Consider the following 26,722-nt stretch of genomic DNA (forward strand, 5'->3'; position numbering starts at 1 on the left):
AAAAAGGAGATTGAGAAGCTAAGCTTCCATATGAAACCACCCAAAAGTGGTTAAACCACTTAAACCATGTTTAATGTGGATTTAGCATAGTTAGGGACAGTTATCTTGATGAAGATTCTCAATCATCCAGGTAAACTTATCTGGAAGTTACAACCATGGTTACCTAGGATCAATTTGAAGGGATGTATTCACACGTTTAGCTCAAAAGGGCACATACAGTTTATCAAGACCTGATTACATCTTCCATCAAATGGACTTAACCCAAAGCATAGGCATCTAAGAGAACTCATGTTGAGGTCACATCCAGCACATTATCATTGGGTCAGTTTGCTATGATATTATGACACATGTGACATCTTGCCTGCTGTTCCATATATACCACATCGGTTCATGTGCTGAAGTATATTTATAGGGGTTTATAGCCTACTCTGTATAGGAGAAGGTAGCAAATGAAATCTGGGGTGGAGTTAAAAGAGGAATCAGCCTAGAATCCCTACATAGCCACAAGTGAACGAAGTCTAACTTCCCTTGAATTCCATGGACCCTTCTCTAATTCCAAGCAGGTTTGGAGAGAGAACGATAGCTTGGGATAGGCTCATTAGAAACGAACAAAAATATCATCTTGTAGGAGAAAGAGTGGCAGAAGCTGGGTGGAGTTAGAATAGAATAGAATAGAATAGAATAGAATAGAATAGAATAGAATGGAATAGAATGGAATGGAATGGAATGGAATGGAATGGAATGGAATGGAATGGAATGGAATGGAATGGAATGGAATGGAATGGAATAGAATAGAATAGAATAGAATAGAATAGAATAGAATAGAATTCTTTTATTGGCCAAGTGTGATTGGACACACAAGGAATTTGTCTTGGTGCAAATGCTCTCAGTATACATAAAAGAAAAGATACATTTGTCAAGAGTCAAGAATCATCAGGTACGACACTTAATAATAATCATAAGGTACAATAAGCAATCAAATCATACTAGGAAACAGTCCATATAAATCGTAAGGATACAAGCGACAAAGTTACAGTCATACAGTCACAAGTGGGAGGGGATGGACGATAAGGAGTGATGAGAAGATTAATAGTAATAATACTGCAGACTTTGTAAATAGTTGGACAGTGCTGAGGGAATTATTTGTTTAGCAGAGTGATGGCATTGGGGTGGAAAAAACTGTTCTTGTGTCTAGTTGTTCTGGTGTGCAGTGCCAGAACAGCATTGTTCTGAGGGTAGGAGTTGAAACAATTTATGTCCGGGATGTGAGGAGTCTGTAAATATGTTCACAGCCCTCTTTTTGACTCCTGCAGGATACAGGTCCTCGATGGAAGGCAGGTTGGTAGTAATTGTTTTTCCCCGCAGTCCTAATTATCCTCTGAAGTCTGTGTCTGTCCTGTTGAGTTGCAGAACCAAACCAGACAGTTATAGAGGTACAGATGACAGACAGTTAAAAGAGGAATCAGCCTAGAATCTCTAACTCCAAGCAGATGTGGAGAGAGAAAGATAGCCTGGGATAGGCTCATTAGAAATGAACAAAAATCTCATTTTGTAGGCGAAAGGGTGGCAGAACCTGGTGTGGAGTAAACAAGAGGAATCAGCCTAGAATCTCTACGTAGCCATAAGTGGGTTAAATCCAACCTCCCTTGAATTCTACGGACTCTCATTTAACTCCAAGCAGATGCTGATATTGAGAAGATCCCCGTGCATAGGCTTTTAGCAATAAATCATATTTAACTGGATCTTCACCTGTGAACCTAGTTTTTCCTGCCTGACGTCTGACTGCCAACCACTCAGAGGATTATACACACACACCCCCGATACAAACATTTTGTTGAATTAATAATGGCTACATTGGCCTAAGTGCTTTCTCTTTAACCTAGCAAATCATACTTTAATTCAAGGCATGAACCTAGCCAGGGGATTGCAGGGCAATTGGAAAACAATACTGCAACCCCTTGGCTGGATGCATACCTCAAATTAAACCAGGGTTTGTTTAATAGGGATGGTGGGAAGGGAGAGAGACATCAAGGAAAGAATTCAAAGACTGCAAAAAAAACAAAGAAGAAAGAACACCAAGATTACAGAGCCTTTTTTTCCCCCAAATGCAAAAGCCTACTTTAAAGAGAAAGCGCTTAGGTAAATGTTGACATTGTCAATCACCCTTTGTTGCCATTAAACCCAAATAAAATCACAAACACACTCCTGTTTTCTCCAGCAATCTTCTTTTTCCACCCTCCCCCCAAAAAAAGTCTGTTGGAGGTCTGTAGAAAAGCCAGCTTTTCAGTAGGATGGCAGGAGAGAGAGAAGGCTCAAGAATGATGAATAAAACATCATTTTTGTTTCACTTTTACCTCTTCTCTTGGAATTATCTCTAGAGAGGAAGCATCTTTCCTTACAGCAAAACTAACACTTATCATTTAAAATTTGGTGGAGATTCCCAAAAACTTTTGCGACAGGATAGATAACAAACCACAACAAGACTTGCTGTTGCTGTTTCAAAGCTTCAGCTCCTAAAGTCTGTGGTGGAGACCAACAACTCCTGTTTGGGGAAATGAATTGAAATAGTTACAAATTAATTATGATAGTTATTATGAAGTCATAAATAGGAACCAGTTGCCAAGCATCTGAAATTTGATTACCTGATCATGGGGATGTGCAAAGGTCATAACTGTGAAAAACGGTCATAAGTTCCATTTTTCAGTGCTTTTGTAACTTTGAATGGTCACTAAACAAACTATTGTAAGTTGAGGATGACCTGTATACAGCCAGCATGCTTCAAGCTCGCCCGGTGGAAATGCACAGATGTACCACTGCAAGATATTATGGGTACAAGCTTTTACATAACTTCTAGCCATTTGTGGGTGAACGAATTCCTTTATTTTATGTGTATCCTGTGCAGTGTTTTCAATTATAGCAAACTAGGAAGGAATACAACCTGGTTCTAAAATCTGACAATACAGCATTCGACCAATTTCCAGAGAACTTCACCAACACATCTGTGAATTCAAAGCAAAACACTTTAAGCAGGTCCTTTTGGTCTCATTTGGAGTCTAATCTAATGGCACTGCCCCCCAGCATGGGTACCTGAACATTTAGAAGTTACCAAAAGCACAACAAAGAATGTTCTTTCTGCGCCAACTCAGAAAGCTCCAACTGCCCAAGAAGCTGCTGATCCAGTTCTACAGAGGAATTATTGAGTCTATCATCTGCACCTCTATAACTGTCTGGTTTGGTTCTGCAACCCAACAGGACAGACACAGACTTCAGAGAGTAATTAGGACTGCAGAAAAAAACAATTACTACCAACCTGCCTTCCATGAGGACCTGTATACTACACGAGTCAAAAAGAGGGCTGTGAAAGTATCTACAGACTCCTCACATCCCGGACATAAACTACTTCAACTCCTACCCTCAAAACATAGAGCACTGCACACCAGAACAACTAGACACAAGAACAGTTTTTCCCCAACGCCATCACTGCTAAACAACTAATTCCCTCAACACTGTCCAACTATTTACAAAGTCTGCATTACTATTACTATTAATCTTCTCATCACTCCTTATCACCTATCCCCTCCCACTTGTGACTGTATGACTGTAACTTTGTTGCTTGTATCCTTATGATTTATATTGACTGTTTCCTAATATGATTTGATTGCTTATTGTACCCTATGACTATTATTAAGTATTGTACCTGATGATTCTTGACTCTTGACGAATGTATCTTTTCTTTTATGTACACTGAGAGCATTTGCACCAACACAAATTTCTTGTGTGTCCAATCACACTTGGCCAATAAAAGAATTCTATTATTTATCTATGCTGGGAAAAACAGACCTCTATCATTATCCGTTAGCAAAGTTAGTACGTAGGCAAATAATTTTGCCACATTTTTTTTCATTCTCAAACTTCTCTCTATCCTGTTTCTGCCACAATGTACAACCCACAGACAAAAAGCAAAGTGTGCCCTCCTTGCACATTTATCATCCCTGTTTTATGCCTACTTTTCTGATTTCCTCCCCCTAATAACATGCATCTTTGGGCAAGCAATTTTCTTTCCAGTATGCAATTTTGACCAAGGATGCATGCCTCGGTAAGCACATTCCTCCATTAGGTACATTTTCAGTTCAGAAAACTATGACACAAAACAGAGAAAATGGATAGTTACAAAAACAACTTTAAGAGGAGAACAGTTAGTTATGTCTGCATTACAAATGATAAACAGGGTTTGTTTTTTTCCTTAGGCCAAAATAGCTTTTGAGTGACATAAAACAAAGGAACTGTATCATATAAAACTTGTTTTGTATAAAAGCCTTTTTGTGCCGCAGAATGGAATCATAAGCTTGGGAAAATAAAAAGGCAAATCAAAGTGTTTAAAAATAGCAGCCATCAAACTCAGAATATTCTCAAGCTGTTTTTCAGAATAACCATAATGGAAAAGTGACTAACTGCGGATTGTTCATTATCTGGCTGGATTGTTCTACCAGTTCTCTTTTCAAGGTGGCAAGAGGGGAATTTGCTTTTGAAACACTTTTAAAAGAGGGACAAATGTCCTGGAGAAAAGTTTGATTCTTTTGCAGTTCTTTCGTGATGAGTTGGCCAAGGGCTGTGTGAAGGTCTTTTTATTGAGGACAGTAATCTTTCCGGCCTTCAGCTGCCTCCCACTTTTCCAGTAAATCTCAAAAGAAAACAACAGGGATCTCAACTCCTATAGGCTTTTACTAGTCTTATTGTTAGGAGAAAGTTTCTCTTTTGTTCTTTTCTGTAGAATTTTTGCTCTCTCCAATCTCCCCGGGGGGGGCCCCCAGGTTTGCTGGAGAACCTAGTAAATTCACTGATCCTCAACTCCATAAGCCCCTCTCTGGGGTTTCTTCTGCATTAAAAAAAGCATTTAAAAAGCTGCATTAAGCTTTGTGATCCATCAGGTAGAACGCAAAGCCATGCTCTAGTTACCAAACCGCTGAGAAGTCAGCATTTGCAGTCTGGAAATTACATGTTACCTTTTTCCATTTAGACAAAACTATGTCATTATTTAAGAACCTCCATCTTTCCACAAAGACACAGACTGTCCTTCAGCTAAACCAAAAGCCTGGCAAAAAGAATAAGGATAAGTTTGGGGGAACATATATTGTTCTATATCCTATAACTAGAATTTGCTGAATACATCACTAATGGCTGAATTTGCATCACCTTCATAACCCATGACCTTCAAAGAAAGAAAAAGATGCACACATTCTGGCCTAAAATAAAACTGACCCACGCTTTGCTGGAGTGTGATTTGTGAATCAAATCTGGTGTTACTGTTCAATTTTCATAAATGTCTCTTTAATAATGGTAGCTTTCATATTATATTTCTCCAAGGAACTCCAGGCAGTTTGTTCCTCATTCATAATTTACTAATGAAATTGCAGGATATGAATTGAATAAATATTGCATTAAGTTTAGAGTTTCTAGGAATACTCCATCAAGAACAATGGCTGGAAACTGGAGAAAGGAAGGAAGGAATATAGCTGTTTACTGCTGATGGTAGGAAAAGGTAAACTGGAACCCTCCATAAATTTCTAAATTACAGCTCCTCGCATCCTTTAACACTGATGATTCTAATCAAGATTTGGAAATTATTATTCAGCAAAAAGAAAAAAAACATAGATTTCTCCAACTCTGATTTAGACCAAAGTAACGGAGGACAAGTGGACTCTTCAGGCATCAAATCATGTGCAGAAAAGAAATTAAGCACCTTGATTTAGTTTGGCAGACTTCATTTTAAAAAAAAATCCCCACAACCTTTATAACAACCTCAATCTTCAGAGTAATCCCTACCTCAACCAAGTGAAGATGATTAAATGTCCTTTTCCAGATTCTGAACCAGGATACTGGTTCAGTCTCAACAATCTGAATTTGGTTGCTTTCTTGCAGATGTTTCCTTACCCAAATCTTCTTGGCTTTTTCAAAGTTGATTACAAAGTCTCAACTGTCTGAGCTATGCACACTTTGCCAATGAAATAGAATTCTTAGGGATTCTAAGGATACATTCAGTCTACCACAACATCTGAACAGGTTTCTAGGTTTTCCACAACCCTCTTCTGACATTTTTCTTTTTCTATTTTCCCGTGTCACCTTCAGCCCTTGATTCCACATCAATGACAGGTTTGCACAATCAGTCCGATTTTTTTAATACTACAAGCCTTTAGTCCGTCTGATGGAAAAATGTTTTGGACAAGCAGGTGTATACTAAGAACTCAGAAATGATGTTCCCCAAGATTCAGAAATCAGTATCAGAACTAAACTTTGAAGCCCACAATCTAGCTCTAACTTTTTCCCCAAATTTCAGGCATTCATGAGCAACCTTCCTTATGAAGAAAAATGATGCTTGCTCTTGTCCTGAATCTTGCCTTTCACAAATTCACAGAACCAGAAGTTCTTACTCTACTTGGCTGGAGCAGAAAACAAAGCTTCCGCTTCCAAGAGTATACCTTCTTGCATTAGATAATTTTGTGGGCACACAGTTCCTAAAAGTAACACTTCTTGTCCTGCTTGGTTTCCTTGTTTGGTTTAAGCAAAATCTTGCTTTGGCTGCACCTCTGATTCGATGCAGCCGGAATGACCTTTAGCAGACATAAAACAATTAAACCAATTAAGTTTGAGTCACTACATTATAAAAACGATGTTGAGATTTTGGAAAGAGTGCAGAGAAGAGCAACGAAGATGATCATGGCCCTGGAGGCTAAAACATTTGAAGAATGGTTGCTGGAATTGGGTATGTGTAGTCTAGGGAAAAGAAGAACTAGGGGTGACATGATAGCAAGTGTTCCAATATTTGAGGGGCTGCCATAAAGAAGAGGGGATCAAACTATTCTCCAAAGCACCAGAAGGCAGGACAAGAAGCAATGGGTGGAAACTAATCAAGGAGAGAAGCAACCTAGAATCAAGAAGAAATTTCGTAACAGTGAGAACAATTCACCAGGGGAACAACTTGTCTTCAGAAGTGAGTGCGTCATCACTGGAGGCTTTTCAGAAGAGACTACACAGCCTCCTGCCTGAAATAGTTGGACTAGAAGACCTCTAAGGTCCCTTCCAACGTTGTGCTTCTGTTATTTTTTTTTATTTCTGTTAAGTGGCATCCTACCATTGCTACATTGTAGCCTGAACTTCACAGGATTATCAATCCCATTTAGCCACATCAAGAACTGGTGTTCTTCTTGGCTGCAACTGCAACATTTGGAATGCATCAAGAGTGTACCATTGCTACAATTTGATCCGAAATACATAGGTTTATCGACCTCTTTTAGTCACTGATAAAAAAACTCGTGTCCTTCTTGGCTCCCTCTCCAATATTTGGAAAGAAAGAACACAGCAAGTATTCAGGCCAATTCTGACAGGGAGAGGCATCCTCAAATGATTATACAACACTGGAAGAATCAATCTATCCACAACACTGAATTGCTGATATGTTCTGTCTGTCAATGTCTGAACTTGTTTTTCTTCAACAGCAGGACAAGAAAAATCATTCCCCGAAACTGTTTGGTTTGTTTTTTTCCTCTTTAACATACAAATTTCCAAACCTTCCCTTTCCCATTTCAAACTTAAACTGCACAGAGATAGTTTAGAATGTAAACCATCGAATGTAAACCATCGATTTACTTTAAATGGTTTAGTGCAGTGGTGGCTAACCTTTTTGGGCTCTTGTGCCAAAAATTGTGCACACACTTGCACACTCGTGCTGGTATGCCAGCACCCAAAAGGCAATATGCACCCATCCCACGCCCCCTACGCAATCCCCACCCCCCGCCGCCCACTTACCTGCCCTGAGCCTCACAGCTGATTTTCACAGCCAGTTTGAGGGCTTTTTCGGCCTCCCAGAGGCTTCAGGAAGGCTTCTGCAGGCTTCTCGGGCCAAAAACTCAGCCTGTTTCATCACTTCCGGTATTTCTGAAAAAATAGGAAGTGACAAAACGGCCTTAGTTTTCAGCCTGAAAGGCCTGTAGAAGACTTCCTGAAGTCTCTGGAAGGTCGAAAAAGGCCTCAAACCAGCCGAAAATCAGCTGTGAGGTGCACACATGCGCAGTGAGACAAATTTGCCTGCAGCTCATGTGCTCTGTGTACCACCTGTGGCACATGCGCCATAGGTTCATCATCATGGGTTTAGTGTCTGAATAACCTTGCATGAGGATGATGATGATGATGGTGTGTGTGTGTGTGTGTGTGTGTGTGTGTGTGTGTGGCAGAATAAACATTTTGAGCACTACACTAGACCCCCCAAGGTCAAACACAACCTTGATGTGGCCCTCAATGAAATCAAGTTTGACACCCCTGGTACAATAGTAGGATTCAATTTTTTTTACTACTGGTTCTGTGGGCATGACTTGGTGGGCGTGGCAGGCGAAGGATACTGCAAAATCTCCATTCCCTCCCCACTCCACTAACCTGCTCTCCAGCTCCGTTCTCCTGTACAAGGCAACAAAAGAAGACCAAGCTGATCAGCTGGGACTTGGGAGGCAGAGAATAGATGGGGGCGGGGCCTTTCAGAAGTTCTCCGAACCACTCAAAATTTCCACTATCGGTTCTCCAGAACTGGTCAGAACCTTCTGAATACCACCTCTGCCCTGGTCTAATTTAAATAGTTTCTTTTAGGGATGTGTAGAATTCAGAAATGACAGAACTTCTGGTACAGATGATTGATAACCAAACCTGCCAAAACTATTGCAAAGGGCATGGCTTGGAAACAAAACATATCAAAACAAAACTCAATGAATTTAGCAGGTTCCTAACTTCTTTTATTACCGGGGAACAGAGATGCGGGAACTCAAGAGCTTTCCTGAGGAGCACAATGTAGTTTGCAAAACTGGGGTAGAGTTTTGTAACCCCTGTTTTTTTTTACATATCCTTGGTTTAAACCCCCGGTTTCCAATCTTGACAACTCGCAGACTTCTGGAATAGAATAGAATAAATAGAATAGAATAGAATAGAATAGAATAGAATAGAACAGAACAGAACAGAACAGAACAGAACAGAACAGAATAGAATAGAATAGAATAGAATAGAATAGAATAGAATAGAATAGAATTCTTTATTGGCCAAGTGTGATTGGACACACAAGGAATTTGTCTTGGTGTAAATACTCTCAGTATACATAAAGAAAAGGTACATTCGTTAAGAATCAAGAATCATAACGTACAACACTTAATGATAGTCATAGGGTACAATCAACAATCAAATCATAGTAGGAAACAATCGTAAGGATACAAGCAACAAAGCTACAGTCCTACAATCACAAGTGGGAGGGGATGGGTGATAAGAAGATTAACAGTAATAGTAGTGTACACTTTGTAAATAGTTGAAAAGTGTTGAGGGAATTATTTGTTTAGCAGAGTGATGGCTTTCAGGAAAAAAAACTGTTCTTGTGTCTAGTTGTTCTGGTGTACAGTTCTCTATAGTGTTGTTTTGAGGGAAGAAGTTGAAACAGTTTATGTCCAGGATGTGAGGGGGTCTGTAGATACTTTCACAGCCCTCTTTTTGACTCGTGCAGTGTACAGGTCCTCAATTGGAGGCAGGTGGGTAGTAATTGTTTTTTCTGCAGTCCTAATTATCCTCTGAAGTCTGTGTCTGTCCTGTTGGGTTGCAGAACCAAACCAGACAGTTATAGAGGTGCAGATGACAGACTCAATCATTCCTCTGTAGAACTGGATCAGCAGCTCCTTGGGCAGTTTGAGCTTTCTGAGTTGGCACAGAAAGAACATTCTTTGTTGTGCTTTTACTCCCAGAATTCCCCAGCCAGCTTGAAGACTTGTGGACTTCAAACTGGGGGATTCTGGGACCTGAAGTCCACAAGTCTTTAAGGTTGCCAAGGTTGGACACCCCTGGTTTAAACAAAACACCACTTAGTGCAGGGGTGTCAAACTCAAGGCCTGTGTGCTGAATCCAGCCCATGGGGTGCTTCGATCTGGTCCATGGGGATACCCTGGAAACAGTGAAGGATCAGCCCACAGTGTCTCTGCACGGCCATCCCAAGCTCTGTTTTTGCTGGCAGAGGATTGTAGAAGGCCGTTGCAGGATGCAGATCCCAAGGAGCTGCTGATCCAGTTGCAACCCAACAGGACAAACACAGATTTCAAAGAGTAATTAGGACTGCAGAAAAAACAGTTACTACCAACCTGCCTTCCATGGAGGACCTGTATACTGCAGGAGTCAAAAAGAGGGCTGTGAAAGTATCTACAGACCCCTCACATCCCGGACATTAACTGTTTCAACTCCTTCCCTCAAAATGACGCTACAGAGCACTGCGCACCAGAACAACTAGACACAAGGACAATTTTTTTCCGAACGCCATCACTCTGCTAAACAATTAATTCCCACAACACTGTCCAACTATTTACAAAGTCTGCATTACTATTACTATTAATCTTCTCATCCTTCCTTTCACCCATCTCCTCCCACTTGTGACTGTATGACTGTAACTTCGTTGCTTATTGACTGTTTGACGTTATTGACTGTTTCTTAGTATGATTTGATTGCTTATTGTACCCTATGACTATTATTAAGTGTTGTACCTGATGATTCCTGACTCTTGACAAATGTACCTTTTATTTTATGTACACTGAGAGCATTTGCACCAAGACAAATTCCTTGTGTGTCCAATCACACTTGGCCAATAAAAGAATTCTATTCTGTCATAGCCGAAAATGGAGCTTGGGAGTCTATTTTTGCTAGCAGAGTGCTCGGGCCACTACAAGCACCCCAACATGAGTGACATCAAGCTGTCCAAGCCCACCCTGTCCATGCCCTCCCCTCGCCCTCCATCAAACACAACCCTGATGCGGCCATCAATGAAATCGAGTTTGACACCCCTGGCTTAGTGCAATGTGTGAATGCAGCCTCTTCCTGTGTCATAAAGGCTGGGAAGCTTATAATGCCAGCAATCCACCTCCCCATCCCTTTTCTTCCTTGTGTCCTCCTCCTCCTCCTCCTCCTCCTCCTCCTCCTCTCCCACAATTGTTATAATCAAAACTATAAGCACTCAACTTTTAAACAAGTGAGCAAACAAAAACGCTCCAGCTGGAATAACCCCTATTCCTCCCAAGACCAAATCCCCAGCTATTGGGCGAGTCTACCCACCCAGCATCTCCCAAAGGATGGGAACCCGTAGCCGGGGGGGGGGGGGGGGAGGACAGAAATGCTAATTTAGGAAAGAGTTGGCGTGGGTGTCCTAGAAGTAGCTGACTCAATTCCGTTCAGGAAACCACCCTTAAAATTACGCGCCCCGCATCCCGAACTCCACCCAGCGTCTCCCCGCCTTCCTTTGCAGCTGGGCCACTTCTAAAACTCTGCGTACGCTCAGAGACCTCTTGTCTCCTGGTCCCCCCAAGCCGGGATTGCAAGCTTAGTGCCTCGCAAGCCACTTCGGGCACCGTTTCCAGAGCTGGGCAAGCGCCTCTCCAAGCGCAGCCGCGCCTCTCCAAGCGCCCTTCCGCGCCACCGAGCGGAGTGCCCGGGGCGTTGGGAAGCGTGTCTATCCAGCCAGCCCCAACCGCTTCCCCGCCGCCACTCACCGTCTGAGCTGACTGAGTCGTAGGGATCCCGCTGGCAGGAGGCTCGGGGTGCCCCCTCCGCCCCGGGCTGGCTGTAGTCCACCAAGCTGAGCCCCTCCAAGGCATCGTAGCCGGCCCGCGACTGGTCCTCCACCGGCACCACGGTGAAGTGCGGCATGGCCGCGGCGGGACGTCGGAAGAGCAGCCGCCGCCGCCTCCGCCTCCTCCTCCTGCCGTCCTCGCCTGGCTCTCCGTCCGCCGCGCCCGGGGCTTGGCCGGAGCAGCTCGACGAGGCGAGCGGGAGACGCGGCGCGGCAGCCTCGGCCGAGCCAGGCTGGCATTCCAGCGGCCTTGGGTCACTTCCTCCCAGGAAGCGCGGCTCGGCGACGCCCCCCACTCCCGCTCCGAGGGACTGCAGAGCAGCCAGCCAGAGCGCTCCGGAGGAGGGAGGGAGGGAAGAAGGGACTCCGGCTCGGCTCAGCGCCAGGGCCAGACCCGCTTAGCCGGCGGGCTCCGACGCGCAGCCCCCGAGGGTCCGCCTCGCTCGCCCCTGCCGGCGCGCCCTTCACTTTGGCCCCAGGGGAAAAAAGTTTTCCGCCGCTCAGAGTTGCCGCCGGGTGGGTGGGTGGGTTTGTTCTTGGTGCTCTCTTGGTTGTTCCCTTGCAGACGTTTCCTTGCCCAAACTCGGTGAAGTTGACCCGGGTCGTCTCCCTCGCTCTTCGCAACCCTGCGCGCTGGATTCACGTGTCCCCCTTGCCCGACGAGCTCGCTTTTGCAGCGCGAGCCTGAACCTAGCCCGGCGAGCCCAGGGTGGAAGTTTGCACGCCTCAAAGGCACCAACGTGCCTACCGTCCCTGTCCTATGGTTTATTTTTTTATTTTTATTTCTTTTATTTTTCTTATATGTATCCATTTCATGTATCCATAACTATGTTTATACTTATACCTGTTACCTTATAATTGCTTGACAAAATAAATAAATAAAAATAAATAAATAAACTCTGGCTCGTTTGGGAGGGGTGGGGGTTGTTGTGTGAATGCAACTGATTGGGGTTTATTCAGCACACAGTGGCTTATGCCAGAGAGTGAACTCAGCCGTGTTTGGGGTATTGTGTGAATGCAACTGATGGAGGTTTATTCAGTCCACCGTGGCTTATTCCAGAGTGTCAACTCAGTTTCATCTGTTTGAGGTTTTGTATGAACGCAACTGATTGGAGTTTATAAGCCCACCATGGCTTATTATAGACCCTGAACTCAGCTGTGTTTGGGGTATTGTATGAATGCAACTGATTGGGGTTTATTCACCCCACCATGGCTTATTCCAGAGTGCTAGGTTTGAGGTGTGTGAATGCAACTGATTAGGGTTTATTCAGCACACCATGGCTTATTCCAGAGTGTGAATGCTGGGTTTGAGGTGTTATGTGAATGCAACTGATTAGGGTTTATTCAGCATAACATGGATTATTGTAGACCGTGAACTCAGCTGTGTTTGGGGTGTTATGCACTTACTCCAGAATGTGAACTCAGCTACTGTTCAGCTGCCAATAATTCTGCTATAATAACAACATCCTCCTCTTTATTTAGACATTTCCATGTCTTCATGCTGACTGGTAGGTAAATATTTACCTGATTGAGAGGTCTGTTTGCTAACTTTAGGCAGGAGTCACACAATGGGCTGCCTTACTTGCGATTTGTGAAACCAAACAGAGATGGGTTCACACACTGCAGGGAGGCTTAACATGGTTAGTGGTTTTGGCTCAGCAGGCTATGTGAGCAGAATCATGGCAAATCATGGTTTATGCATTTACAAAAGCAGCCCAGTGTGCTTTACCAAACAAACCATGATGTAGTATAATGTGTGAACCAAGACATAATTTCCTCTGGGCTGAATTTATTTTATTTTATTTATTTATTTGTCAAAAGCTTACAATATAACAGAAACAAGAATAAACATAAGTTTAAATACAAGAAATAGGAACTAATAATTGGGGATAATAGGACAGGGATGGTGGGCACGATGGTGTGCTTATGCACGCTCCTTACAGATCTCTTAGGAATGGGGTGAGGTCAATAGTGGTTAGTTTGAGGGTAAAGGAGTGGGGGTTTGAGCAGGTAACAACAGAATCAGGTAGTGAGTTCCAGACACTGACCACTCTGTTGCTGAAATCATACTTCCTGCAATCAAGTTTGGAGCGGTTTACATTTAGTTTATATCTGTTGTGCGCTCTAGTGTTGTTGTTAAAGTTGAAATTGAATTGGACTTGGGGAGAGGAATGCAAAAGGGTTTATGCTCATCCATGTTCACTCTAAGTATCCCTTTGAGCTAGGCAGCTAAAGATAAAACACCGTGAATTTATTGGCATCCTTCAGTCTCAAGAGACTATGGTATCGTGCTCTGAAAAGAGGTCCTAAAACAGCATCTAGCGTGGCTAAAAAAGCCAACTCGACACTGGCAATCCCTTCCACACAGTCTGTCCCCTGCCCAGCACCCCAGATTTCACGGGCTCCCGGACTGCCCCTTTGCCAGCCTGCCAAGAATGTCTCTTCTTCAAATTGGAGAAGGCCATGCTGTGTCTTTAGCCTCCAAGCTGAACAATCAGAGATCAAGATTTCCCAGCTGTTGATGTCCATTCCCAAGGCCTTTAGATCCCCCCTGGCAGATATCCTTATATCGTAACTGTGGTCTCCCTTTAGGGTGCTTTCCCTGCACTAATTCTCCATACACGAGGTCTTTCGGAGTCCGATCATCAGCCATCCTCACAACATGCCCAAGCCAGCATAGACGTCACTGCTTCAAGAGTACATAACAGGCTAGAAATTCCACCACGTTCCAAACACTGTGAATTACAGTTTGGTAATTTGAATTTGGACTGGAAATGCTCAACGTGGATTCTTGACATTGAACAGATAATTCTCCCTCTGCAAGGGACCACAGGTTTGGTAAACCGTGCAGGCTAATTTTAGATGAAGAGTCCCCCCAAAAAAATCAAAATTGCTTTCCCCCTCCCTTTTTGCAAGAAAGTGCCGTACAGATTTTTTTTAGATTTTAGATAAACAGAGTTGGAAGGGAACTTGTAGGTCATCCAGTCCAACCCCCTGCCTGAGCAGGAGACCCCACATCATTTCTGACTGATTGCTGTCCAGTATCTTCTTGAAAGCCTCCAACTTCTGAAGGCAACTTCTGTTCCATCGGTTGATCGTTCTCACTGTCAGAAAAGTCCTCCTTATTTCCAGGTTAAATCTCTCCTTGATCTGTTTCCATCCATTATTCCTTGTCTGACCTTCGGGTGCTTTGGAAAATAAATTGACCCCTTCCTCTTCTCTGTGGCAGCCCCTCAAATATTGGAAGACTGCTATCATGTCTCCCCTGGTCCTTCTCTTCACTAGATTAGCCAAGCCCAGTTCCTGCAACCGTTCTTCATGTCTCCAGTCTCCTAATCATCCTGGTTGCTCTTCTCTGCACTTTTTCTAGAGTGGTGACCAAAACTAGATGCAGTACTCTAGGTGTGGTCTTACTAAAGCTTTATAAAGTGGTATTAGTACCTCACTTGATCTTGATTGTATCCCTCTGTTAATGCAAATCGGTTGATTGTTCTCACTGTCAGAAAATTTCTCCTTATTTCCAACTTGAACCTCTCCTTGTTCAATTTCCATCCATTATTCCTTGTCTGGCCTTCGGGTGCTTTGGAAAACAGCTTGACCCCTTCCTCCTCTCTGTGGCAGTGTTGGAAGACTGCTATCCTGTCTCCCCTGGTCTTTCTCTTCACTAGACTAGATTAGATCATTCATTCTGTTCTTGGCTTCTTGCAGAAATTCCTTTCCACAGTTAAGGGAGAAAAGTAAAGGTGAGGCCCTGATTACAGAACCAGATTTTTGGGAAAGGACATATTGGCTGACTCTTCTCCGACACCTTCCAGGGAGGAGAGGCAACTGTATTGAGGAATGTGATGAAGGCAGGAAAATTGGGAAGGAGGGGAGAAATGTAGCAGAAGGAACCATATGATGATTACGAGGAAAATAAAGAGACAGAACCTTACTTATATTTTAAATAAATAAATAGTGAGTCGTGACCATTTTTCACACTTACGACCATTGCAGCATCCCCATGGTCACGTGATTTACATTCAGATGCTTGACAACTGACTCATATTTATGACGGTTGCGGTCTCCCAGGCAGAGGTGGTATTCAGCCGGTTCTGACCAGTTCTGGAGAACCAGTAGCGGAAATTTTGAGTAGTTTGGAGAACCGGCCAATGCCGCCAATCCCACCTCTGACTGGCCCAGCCCCCATCTCACTGCCTCCCATTGAGTCCCAGCTGATCAGCTGGGTCTCCTTTGGTTGCCCTGCACAGGAGAACAGAGCTGGAAAGCAGGTTAGTGGGGGGATTTTGCAGTATCCTTCCCCTGCCACCGCCCACCAAGCTACGCCCACAGAACCTGTAGTAAGAAAATTTGAATGCCACCACTGGTTGCTTTATCCAGAGGTCAGAAGGCACCTTCTTAGCTGCCTACTCACCTGTGCAGAAGAAGAGAGCTCTTCGCTCCTGTACGTGATTTCCTTGAGGACTTCTGACATTTTGAGGGCTGTCTGCATCGATGTGACATTAACCACGGAGAGGGTTGTCAGCATTAGCTCTCTAAGCTTGAGAGACAAGGAGAGGCCGTGAAAGGAAGGACACAGAACACTGAATGACTTTCCATTGATTAGTTGTTCTCACTGTGAGGAAATTTCTCCTTAGTTCTAGGTTGGATCTCTCTTTAATGATCTTCCACCAGAGGTGGTATTCAGCCAGTTCTGACCAGTTCTGGAGAACCAGTAGTGGAAATTTTGAGTAGTTTGGAGAACTGGCAAATCCCACCTCTGACTGGCCCTGCCCCCATCGGCTGGGTCTTCTTTGGTTGCCCTGCACAGGAGAACAGAGCTGGAAAGCAGGTTATTGGGGTGGGGAGGGAAGGGGGATTTTTGCAGTAACCTCCCCTGCCATGCCCACTCAGTCACACCCACCAAGCCACACCACACCCATCAAGCCACGCCCACAGAACTGGTAGTAAAAATATTTTGAATCCCACCGCTGGTCCCAGGATCATACGATCCCCTTATGCAACCTTCGGTCAAGCAAACCCAATGGGGAAACCAGATTTACTTAACGACGGTATTACTAATTTAACAACTGCACTTAATGACTGTGGCAAGAAAAGTCATAAAATGGGGCAAGACTCACCACAAAATTCTCACTTAGCACCATCAATTTTGGGCTCCGTTTTGTGGTTGCAAGTTGAGGGGTGCCTGTAGTTGCTTTTATCGATAAAGGAGAATATCTATAGCTCGGGATTGAAATAAAGAGTTCTAGGGGGCTCTCTGGGTTTGGTTTTTTTCCTTGCAGATGTTTCATACTGTTCACTACCTATTTTGGGTAATAAAACATCTGCAAGAAAACAAGCTCAGAGAACACAAAGACCCCTCATTTGTGCATAACAGTAAGCTAAGATTTTGGAAGGATAATTCTTAAAGGGTCATAGTTGCTTGCTTTGCATATATTATCAATGCAGATTAAATGTTTTATTTAGCCTACAAGGGAAATCATTCCTTATCATTTTGCCTTGCCTGGAAGAGATGTGAGATTAAATGAGGATGATTTAACCTACGGCGTTAACATTTTTCTAGACAATTCAGATTAGACACAAGCATGGGTGTGTTTGACAACAGGCCAAACATGAGTAATTTTTAACCTTGTCTTGTTTTATGGTGGTTCTTTTTGTTGTGCAAACGCAGATGATGAGATTACATGGTGGAAATGCAATAACATTTGGGATATTTTGGTAAACAAAGCTTGCAGTTATGAAGTTTAAAGTGTTCTGCAAATACAATCAGAGGCCAGCAAATTGAACGTAAATAAAGGAAGACCTGGAGCTGAAGAAATGAATGGAAAAGGAAAATGGAGAATTTCAGTAAAGGGTTAAGAATATGGAATACAAGAGGGTGTTTGGAAACATTCAAGCTTCTAGAAATTAATCAGTAAACCAAGACAATGCATATGCCATAAAGAATTCTCAAGTCCTTAAAATAATATAAAGATATGTTATAAGCGATTACTACAATATGATATGCTTGATTACATGGAAATGAATGATATTATAAATTAGGCTTTATAATAGTTGAATTCTGCTCAAAAAAATGAGATAAATTGGCAAAAACAGTCTGATAATGATTTGATAATAATATGATATTAAATGGATAGTAGCTGTATATGATTTGAATTGTAACTCAAAATAGGATGGAATGACTATTGATATTGTGCACAAGAGATATGTACCAACAGACACACTGTATAATGGAAAGAAGATTTTATTCAGTGTTGCATGTTTGGTGTTTGTTTATGTTTGTTGTTTAAAATTATTTTTTTAAAAAAATAAAATAATTCTCAAATCCTTCACTTATTCTTCCTCAAATAAAATAACAATAAAAACAGAGAGCAGATAACTTTTTCTTACTCTTGTCTTTCTCCATCCTGCTGTTTTCCTTACATGCAAAAATGAAAATAAAAATATTGCGGCTTTTTTGTGCACACGGAATGGCACATAGATTCTCAAAAAGGTCTTCATCTGATTCTAGATATATATATATATATATTTCTAAGGACACTCGTCTTCTCCTTAAAGAGTCACAAAATCTCTCTGAAACTGACCATGCAGTTTGAAAGGGATGAAATCCTCAGTTCCTAACTAAGAACCATTTATCTGGTTCTCCCAGATCTTCTATATTTATTTATTTATTTGATTTGCCAATTGTTTACAAGATAATAAGTATAAGTGTATACATAGTTGTGAATACATGAAATGGGTACATATAAGAAAAATAAAAGAATAAGAGAAACAATAGGACAGGGACGGTAGGCACGTTGGTGCGCTTATGCACGCCATAAGCATGCATATAATATATGCATAATATATAACATAATATATAACAGATAAGTAGCACATTCCTATACAAGCAGTCCCCGGTTTATGATGACGTTTGACCCCAAAATTTTGTTGCTAACCCAGGCAGTCACTAAGTAAATTTTGCCCCATTTTACAACCTTTCTTAACACAATTATTAAGTGAATCACTCCAGATATTGAGTTTGTTAAGTGAATCTGCTTTCCCCATTGACTTTGTTTGTCAGAAGCTCCCAAAAGATCACATGACCCTGGGATATGGCAAGGGGCAAGGGAAAAACCTGGGGCTGGAGGGGCGCTGGGGGGAGCGCCCGACGGTGGGTGGTGGCACATGAGGGGCGTCGCGCGAAGGCTGGATGGGGGTGCGGTGCGATGCGGGCTGGGGGGGGGTGGGCAAGGGGGATACGAAAGGGGGGGGGGCACGAGAGTGGAGAGTGGAGGGGCGCTGCAGAGGGGCGGGCCCCGTTCCTGGGCTGGCCTGTCAACGGACCAAGCCCCACTCCTAAACCGCACCGATCAGGGGGTCACACCTTTTCAGACGGGACATCTAAGGTCAAAGTGTTAGAAATTACTGGCCTAATCCTGTAAGGAAGGCAGGAAGGAAACATTCTGGTGTTGCTTACAGAAACTGCCTCTCCATTAACCCTCATTCCATTCTTGGCAGGACTAGACTTCCTGTCTCAGGAACTTCTCTGGAGTTTTTTCCCCCCTCCTTTGCTGGTACTTTGCGTGTGTGGAGTGACCATTCAAAGTTACAATGGCACTGAAAAAAGTGACTTATGACCATTTTTCACACTTACGACTGTTGCAGCATCCCCACAGTCATGAGAGGCCAGGCGAGGAGATGCGTGCCTCAATGTGAGTGATGTTGAGTTGGCCACACCCACCCAGTCACATGACCACCAAGCAGGAGTGGGATTCTACCCGTTCTGTCCACCTCTGTAGAACTGGCAGTTCTGAAGAGCAGCAGACAGAGTACACAACATAGAACCAGTTCTATGTCTGCTGCTGTTTTGGCCCACCGCTCGCCCGGGCTCTTAGCTGACCTTTATTTCCTGCATTTTCAACCTCAGCTGCTTTGCGCGACACAGCTGAAGTTGAAAAAGCAGGAAAAAGGGGCTTTTCCAACCGCTGCGTACCCACCCACAGCACTGCTCAGCTGTCCGGGCAGTTCAGCAGGTCGTGAATTGCACTTGGGCAACGCCGAGCAACAGAACCAGTAGTTATACTGGTTGGATCTCATCCCTGACACCAAGCCATGCCCACCACCTAAGCCATGCCCACAGAACCGGTTGTTAAAAAAATTAAAAATCCCACCCCTGCCTGTATACCTTTGAATCGGGAAGGGATTTGCCCTTTAAAAGGAAATGAATATAGGAAAACTGGATGCTATCCCACGTGGAGAACTTTCTCGTGCTTTTTGAGAACACCCCTTGGAAAAAAAGCACAATCAAAAACTCAGCATTTGATTACATCTGATCTCAATCTAATTTTACCTTTCCTTGTCCACAAATGAATTGTTAAGGGCTTCCTGTATATAATGGCTTTCCTGCTTTTCCCCCAGTTGCATGACTAAAGATTGGTTTCCGGCTCCTGGTTAAAGCTAATTTTGAGTCATACCGTAAATTAGAAGTTGATAGAATTATTTTTAACCTGCTTTTGAACCTCTTTTGATTTATGTTTGCTGCTGGCTTCTGCCTCTTTCTGGTTTCTTTCCTCCTTGATCTATTCTTCTATTCTGGCCTTTATCACAGAGGCAGGCAACTACAACAACTTTATGACCCGTAGACTCAGGGGTGGGATTCAATTTTTTAAACAACCGGTTCTGTGGGCGTGGCTTAGTTGGTGGACGTGGCTTGGTGGTCATGTGACCGGGTGGATGTGGCTTGGTGGTCATGTTATTGGCTGGGCGTGGCCAACTCAATATCACTCACATCGAGGCACGCATCTCCTCGCCTGGCCTCTCGTGATTGTGGGGATGCTGCAACAGTTGTAAGTGTGAAAAATGGTCATAAGTCACTTTTTTCAGTGCCATTGTAACTTTGAATGGTCACTCCACACAAGCAAAGTACCAGCAAAGGAAGGGGAAAAAAAACTCCAGAGAACTTCCAGAGACAGGAAGTCTAGTTCTGCCAAGAATGTAATAAGGGTTAACGGAGAGGCAGTTTCTGTAAGCAACACCAGAATGTTTCCTTCCTGCCTTCCTTACAGGATTAGGCCAGTAATTTCTTCTAACAACCAGTTCTCTGAACTGCTTAGAATGTTAACAACCAGTTCTAGCGAATAGGTGCGAACTGGTAGAATCCCACCCCTGCGTACACTTCAATTCCCAGAATTCCCAAGTCAGCCATGAATTCTGGGAGTTGGAATCCTGAGGTGGTAAAGTGGCTATAGCTGCCCACCTCTGCCTTATCACAATTATTCCTGGTGGAAATTAGCCCTGCAAACCCCCAGATGGTTCTATTCTGTTTCCACATCCCTAAATCTTAATACTAAGAATTGTAATAGTAGTATAATTCTGCCTCTTTCATACATCCTATGATGATTAATCCAAGATGGCGGCTGTGACACATGTAAAAAGAGACCAGATTTCAATTCCGTCGGTTGTGGACATTCTCTTGACTTTTTTTTGACCCCCTGAGACATTATTCTTTTTCCAGACTCCTTCCATTTTCTTGGACTAGTCATAATTCAAGCAGCGAGAGCCAGTGTGGTGTAGTGGTGAAGGCATCAGCCTAGAAACTGGGAGACAGGGACTCATAGTCCTGTCTTAGTCACAAAACCCACTGGGTGAGCTTGGGCCAGTCACACAGTCTCTGCCCTAGACAGATGGCAATGGCAAAGCACTTCTGAAAATTTTGCCAAGACCACTGAGTATACTTTCCAGGGATGTACTGTACCGATTAAGGCATCCAACCCAGGGTTACAAACGGTGGGATTCAAAAAAATTTTTACTACCAGTTCTTGGTGGGCATGGCGTGGCTTGGGCGTGGCTTGGTGGGCGTGGCAGGGGAAGGATACTATAAAATCCCCATTCCCTCCCCATCCCACTAACCTGTGTTCCAGCTCCCTTCTCCTGCACAGGGCAACTGTCAGCCTTCAAGATTTTCTTCCTTTGCTTTGCATCTTTCGGCTGTCATAAGTAACGGGGGGAGGAGGGGGGACATGGTTATGGGAAGCAAGCTGGAGGTGTTACAAAACAGAACTGTATAAGTTGGGGAGGGGGGAGATTCTTGCTTAGGCTTCTATCCTATGCTATGCACAGCTGCAACCCTTTATCAAACTATGTCAAGGTCAACGGACAGAAGCCTCATCACCACCTGGAGATGCCCACATGATGCTATACACAACTTTTAATTGGATGAGCCGATTGAACTATTGGGGGTGGGAACGTTGGCATCACTTTGTATATGTGATTTACGCGCCCATTTTCTCAGATTCAGAATTCTTTTGTTGCTACCACGACTTCCAGTAAAAGATATCTCTTCTCTAATTAAAAGAGTCTAAGTATTTCTTTCTTGGATTTTGAATGGAGCACCATCTGACAGCAAACAAAGAAGACCCAGCCAATCAGCTGGGACTCAGTGGGAGGCAGAGGATAGATGGGGTTGGCGGGGCCAGTCAGAGGTGGGATTTGTCGGTTCCCCAAACTACTCAAAATTTCCACTACTGGTTCTCCAGAACTGGCCAGAACCTGCTGAATACCACGTCTGCCTAGGGCAGTGATGACAAACCTGTTCGTCCTCGTGTGCCAAAAGACATGTATGCATGCCATCACCCATAAGGCAATGCACATGGGTGCCCAAACACCCCCTGCACATGCATGCGTGACCCCCCATGCACATCATGCATTTCTGCACATACGCATGCATCTCTTGCATGCACCCCACCCCCATGCACAGCAGCTATCTGATAACTAGCTGGTGGGCGGGCGCCGCGCATGCCTGCGCAGTGAATCTGCTCTGGGGCAATGGCTCTGTGTGCCACTTCCATCATGCGTGCCATAGGTTCGCCATCATGGGCCTAGGACCTAGGCTCATGGAACCCTGTTGCCTTCCCATGGAAGTGGTACCTATTTATCTACTTGCATTTGCATGCTTTTGAACTGCAAGGTGGGTAGGAGCTGGGGCAAGGGATGGGAGCTCACCCCATTGCGTGGAGTTCAAGTCTGTAGTTTGGGCTGGCAGCTTTCCAGCTGATGAGCTCAGCATCTTTAATTTCTGAGCCATTGCACACATCCACCTCATCATAATGCCCCAAATCCTACAACGATGCAGTTGTCATATAGATTAGAACTCAACTTGAAGGAGACTTTTCTTAATACTTTGAAGCAAAACAAAACAAAAAAAAAAGTTTGGGACAGGTTGGAATGGGGACATTTGGGGGTCTTGGCTCTTTTTCCTTTCTTCTTGGACGCAGCCCAGCCCAGCTTCTAATAAATGTCATTACCGGGAACAGGATGGCTGGCTTAGCCAAGCTGAACGAACAATGCAAGATTGTTTTGTTCAGCTTCTCATAGGCTCTTCCAAGAGCAGAATTTTTTTTTATTAAGAAATGAAAAAGGAAACCAACACAGCTTTCCTTCCTCATCTTCTAAGTAGCCAAGGCAGACTGTGGAGGGACTCTGAATGGAGTAATGCCTTCAGTTCTTGGCAGGGTTTGCCTGACCATTATTAATTCAATTGCCCCTAATTTTCTGGGTTCATACAATTAAATTGGCTGAAATGGCATTGACTCTTCTCTTCAGGAAAGTAATTGCTGCTGCTCACCCTAAAATGATGCAACATGTTTCCCGCTGGCCTGTATTGCATAGCATTTGACAAGCACAGAGTCTTATTTTTGTGTACATCTGAATTTTTGATGGTTGGTTTAGCACTTGTTTCAGATATGTTTAGGCTTTAGTTTTTCCCCCTTTTGTTAATATGTTTATTTCTCAGTTGTATGTGTGTGTTTTTAATTTCTTTGTGGCTATTTGGTTTCATTTTGTGTTTTTCTTCTTTATTTTTCAAACTTGTAATAAAGTATGCAAAGAAAGAAAGAAAGAAAGAAAGAAAGAAAGAAAGAAAGAAAGAAAGAAAGAAAGAAAGAAAGAAAGAAAGAAAGAAAGAAAGAAAGAAAGAAAGCCTTTCAGAATAAGAACATCGGCCCATCCAGTTCAAAATACTGCTTCTGAACCCCCAAATTCTTGGTCCCTACAAGCAAGTTTAAAGTTAGGAAAGAAGACTAGAAGATACCTTGCCTTAAGGACACCCCAAAAGTGTGTGCCCATCAAGTCTGGGAGAGGAATTCTGCAAAACAAAATTCTTCCATTCAATTGTGTCCAATTCTCAGAGACTACCTGGGGCAAGTCCCTGCAGATTTCTTGGTGAGGTTTTTCAGAAGTGGTTGGCCATTGCTTCCTCCCTAGGGCTGAGGGAAAGTGCCTGGCCCAAGGTCACACAGCTAGCTTCATGCCCAAGGAAGGATTCAAACTCCCAGTCTCCCAGTCTGTACCCTGATGCCTTCACCACTACACCACACTGGCTCTACAAATGGGGTATCACCACGAAAACGGTTGACACACACACCCCTTTTAAAGGAACACCCTACCTCCTTTGGTGGGCCAACCCAGAAGAAGACTTCATTAGATGATCTTTAGGTCTGGTATGTACTTATGGGGGGGGAAAAGTGTTCCTTGAGATAACCTGCTCCTAAGCGGTTGAAACCACGCTTGGATTTGAATCTGGAGGCAGAGGCAGCCAACATAGAGAATGAAGTGCTGACATAATCTCACAAGCTTTGATTGAACAACATGTAGGGACTTCCTTCTTTCTAAGAAGGAGTGAAGAAAACAAGAACTTGGCCACGCAAGGCTTGCTTTTCCCCAGCGATTCAGCTGAAGGTCCCTCTAAAAAAAACACTTTCCCTGGGGGGAAAAAGGTCATCACTCAAAGCAGGAACAGGCTTTGCAAATGTAGCAACTCCCTGTTATCGGCAGAAAGAGGAACTTTCTCAGAAAGGATTGAGCAAGACATTCGGCTCCAAGCTTCAGGATGGGCTCTGGCGGAAACTTGGGGTAGGCAAGGGTAATTCCACCACGAATCTTCTGCCCTTCCACTTTTATTATGCTGAGAAGGAGCTGAGATAAATATAAAAAGATACAGCAGTATCACAATCACAGGGCTGGAGCTGTGGTGGTGCAGTGGTTAGAGTGCAGTACTGCAGCCTACTTCTGCTGACTGCCAGCTGCCCCTGCAATTTGGCAGTTCAAATCTCACCAGGCTCAAGGTTGACTCAGCCTTTCCATCCTTCCGAGGTGGGTAAAATGAGGACCCAGATTGTTGGAGGCAACAGGCTGACTCTGTAAACCACTTAAAGAAGGCTGGAAAGCACTGTGAAGAGGTATATAAGTGCTATTGCTATTGCCAATCTATCCATCCATCCAGTATTGCAGGCTGACTCTGCCCACTGCCAGGAGTTCGTTCCTAACTGGCTCCAGGTTGACTCAGCCTTCCATCCTTCCAAGGTGGGTAAAATGAGGACCCAGATTGTTGAGGACAAGAGGCCGACTCTGTAAACCGCTTAGAGAGGGCTGTAAAGCACTATAAAGCGATATATAAGTAAGTACTATTGCTGGAGGCTAAAACATGAAGAATGGTTACAGGAATTGGGTATGTCTAATCTAGTGAAAAGAAGGAGCGGGGTGACATGATAACAATATCCCAATATTTGGGAGGCTGCCAGAAAGAAAAGCGGAGTTCACTCTATTCTCCAAAAACTCTTGAAGGCAGGACAAGAAGAAATGGATGGAAACTATTCAAGGAGAGAAGCAACCTAGAACTAAGGAGAAATTTCCTGATAATGACAACAATTAATCATGGGAAGAGCTTGCCTCCAGAAGTCGTGCGTGCTCCATCCCTGGAAGTTTTCAAGAAGAGACTGGACAGTCATTTGTCTGAAATGGTATAGGGTCTCCTGACTGAGCAGGGGTTGGACTAGAAGACCTCCAAGGTCCCTTCCAATTCTTGTTATTCTGTTGTCACTACATTGATTAGCACGGTGAAGCTCATCTTGCAGGTTTTGATATGTGATAGGTGGCATGTATTTAGAGTGAAAATATCAGTGCTGATTAGAGCTCCCAAGACAGTCATCTGAATTGTTTCAGTTCCCATATGGTGCTGAGAGAGAGAGAGAGAGAGAGAGAGAGAGAGAGAGAGAGAGACTATCCAGTTCTAAAATAACAAGAAAGCCATCCTTAAGGGCTTCCCATACAGTAGCATTAGCAATAGCACTTAGACTTAGGACTAGCAAATTTAAGCTACAAAATTCCAGGGGACCATTTGATAGAAGAAAGCTTTCATTCTGTTGGTCGGCTGTAACAGCTGTCCTGTTAAGGAGGTAGGGTAGCAATAGCAAATTGCCACATTGCATGCAGCCGGCAGTCAGCAGAAGTAGCCTGCAGTACTGCACTCTAACCACTGAGCAACCACAGTACCTAGTTTAGTCCATTTCACTATCCCTGCTGGTCAATTTCACAATATCCCCCAACTCTCTAGCTTGATTTGTTTTTATCTCTACATCCTGAAAGAGCAATTACATTCCAGCAGGATAGAATCTTTCAAGGAAAATCAGTAAGAAGCACATCCACTTTGAAATGTGTCCCACTTGGTAGTTTGTAGAAACTGCAACAGGCAAAAATACAATAAGACATCAGACAAATAATATAATTATTAAAAAAAAAACCCAATACAGGTGCTCCTCCATTTACAATCATTCTTTTAGAGATGGTTCCAAGTTACAACGGCACTGAAAAAAGTGACTTATAACTGTTTTTTTCAACTTACAACTGTTGCAGCATCCTCATGGTCACATGATCAAAATTTGGATGCTTGGCAACTGGTGTGTATTTATAATGGTTGCAGTGTCCCCGGGGTCATGTGACCATCTTTTGTGACCTTTTGATAAGCAAAGTCAACAGGGGAGTCATATTCACTTAACAATATGGTAGTAACTTAACAATTGCCATGATTCACTTAACAATTGTTGCAGGAAAGGAAGAAATAATGACTGGAATAGAGTAGAGTAGAGTAGAGTAGAGTAGAGTAGAGTAGAGTAGAGTAGAGTAGAGTAGAGTAGAGTAGAGTAGAAGAGAAGAGAACAATTCTGTCAGTCTGTGCTCCATTCAAAATCCAAGAAAGAAATACTTAGACTCCATAGATTAGAGGAAAGAAATCTTTTACTGAAATTTGAAGTGGTAGCTTCAGGTAAAATTCTGAAT

General features: G+C 43.4%; 1 protein-coding gene and 1 long non-coding RNA gene across 2 annotated transcripts in view; both read right to left on the reverse strand.

The window, feature by feature from the left end:
• Window positions 1-12,086, reverse strand: part of SLC12A4 (solute carrier family 12 member 4) — a 57,978-nt gene extending 45,892 nt beyond the window's left edge. Inside the window, exon 1 of the mRNA XM_026672074.2 lies at window positions 11,550-12,086. Within this exon, the coding sequence (XP_026527859.2) occupies window positions 11,550-11,706 (157 nt within the window). The 5' untranslated portion in view covers window positions 11,707-12,086. The remainder of the gene's footprint in view (window positions 1-11,549) is intronic.
• Window positions 12,087-17,921: 5,835 nt separating this feature from the next.
• On the reverse strand, window positions 17,922-18,724 carry LOC148129843 (uncharacterized). The gene is made up of 2 exons (XR_015750577.1): window positions 18,482-18,724; window positions 17,922-18,280 (listed from the first exon to the last, which is right to left on the reverse strand). It is a non-coding gene; the product is annotated as an uncharacterized LOC148129843 (long non-coding RNA).
• Between the last annotated feature and the right edge of the window lie 7,998 nt (window positions 18,725-26,722).

The sequence above is a fragment of the Notechis scutatus genome, chromosome 9, assembly GCF_049901735.1.
Source record: "Notechis scutatus isolate UNSWTSFEM ecotype Mainland chromosome 9, rNotScu1.2, whole genome shotgun sequence".
Classification (NCBI taxonomy): domain Eukaryota; kingdom Metazoa; phylum Chordata; class Lepidosauria; order Squamata; family Elapidae; genus Notechis; species Notechis scutatus.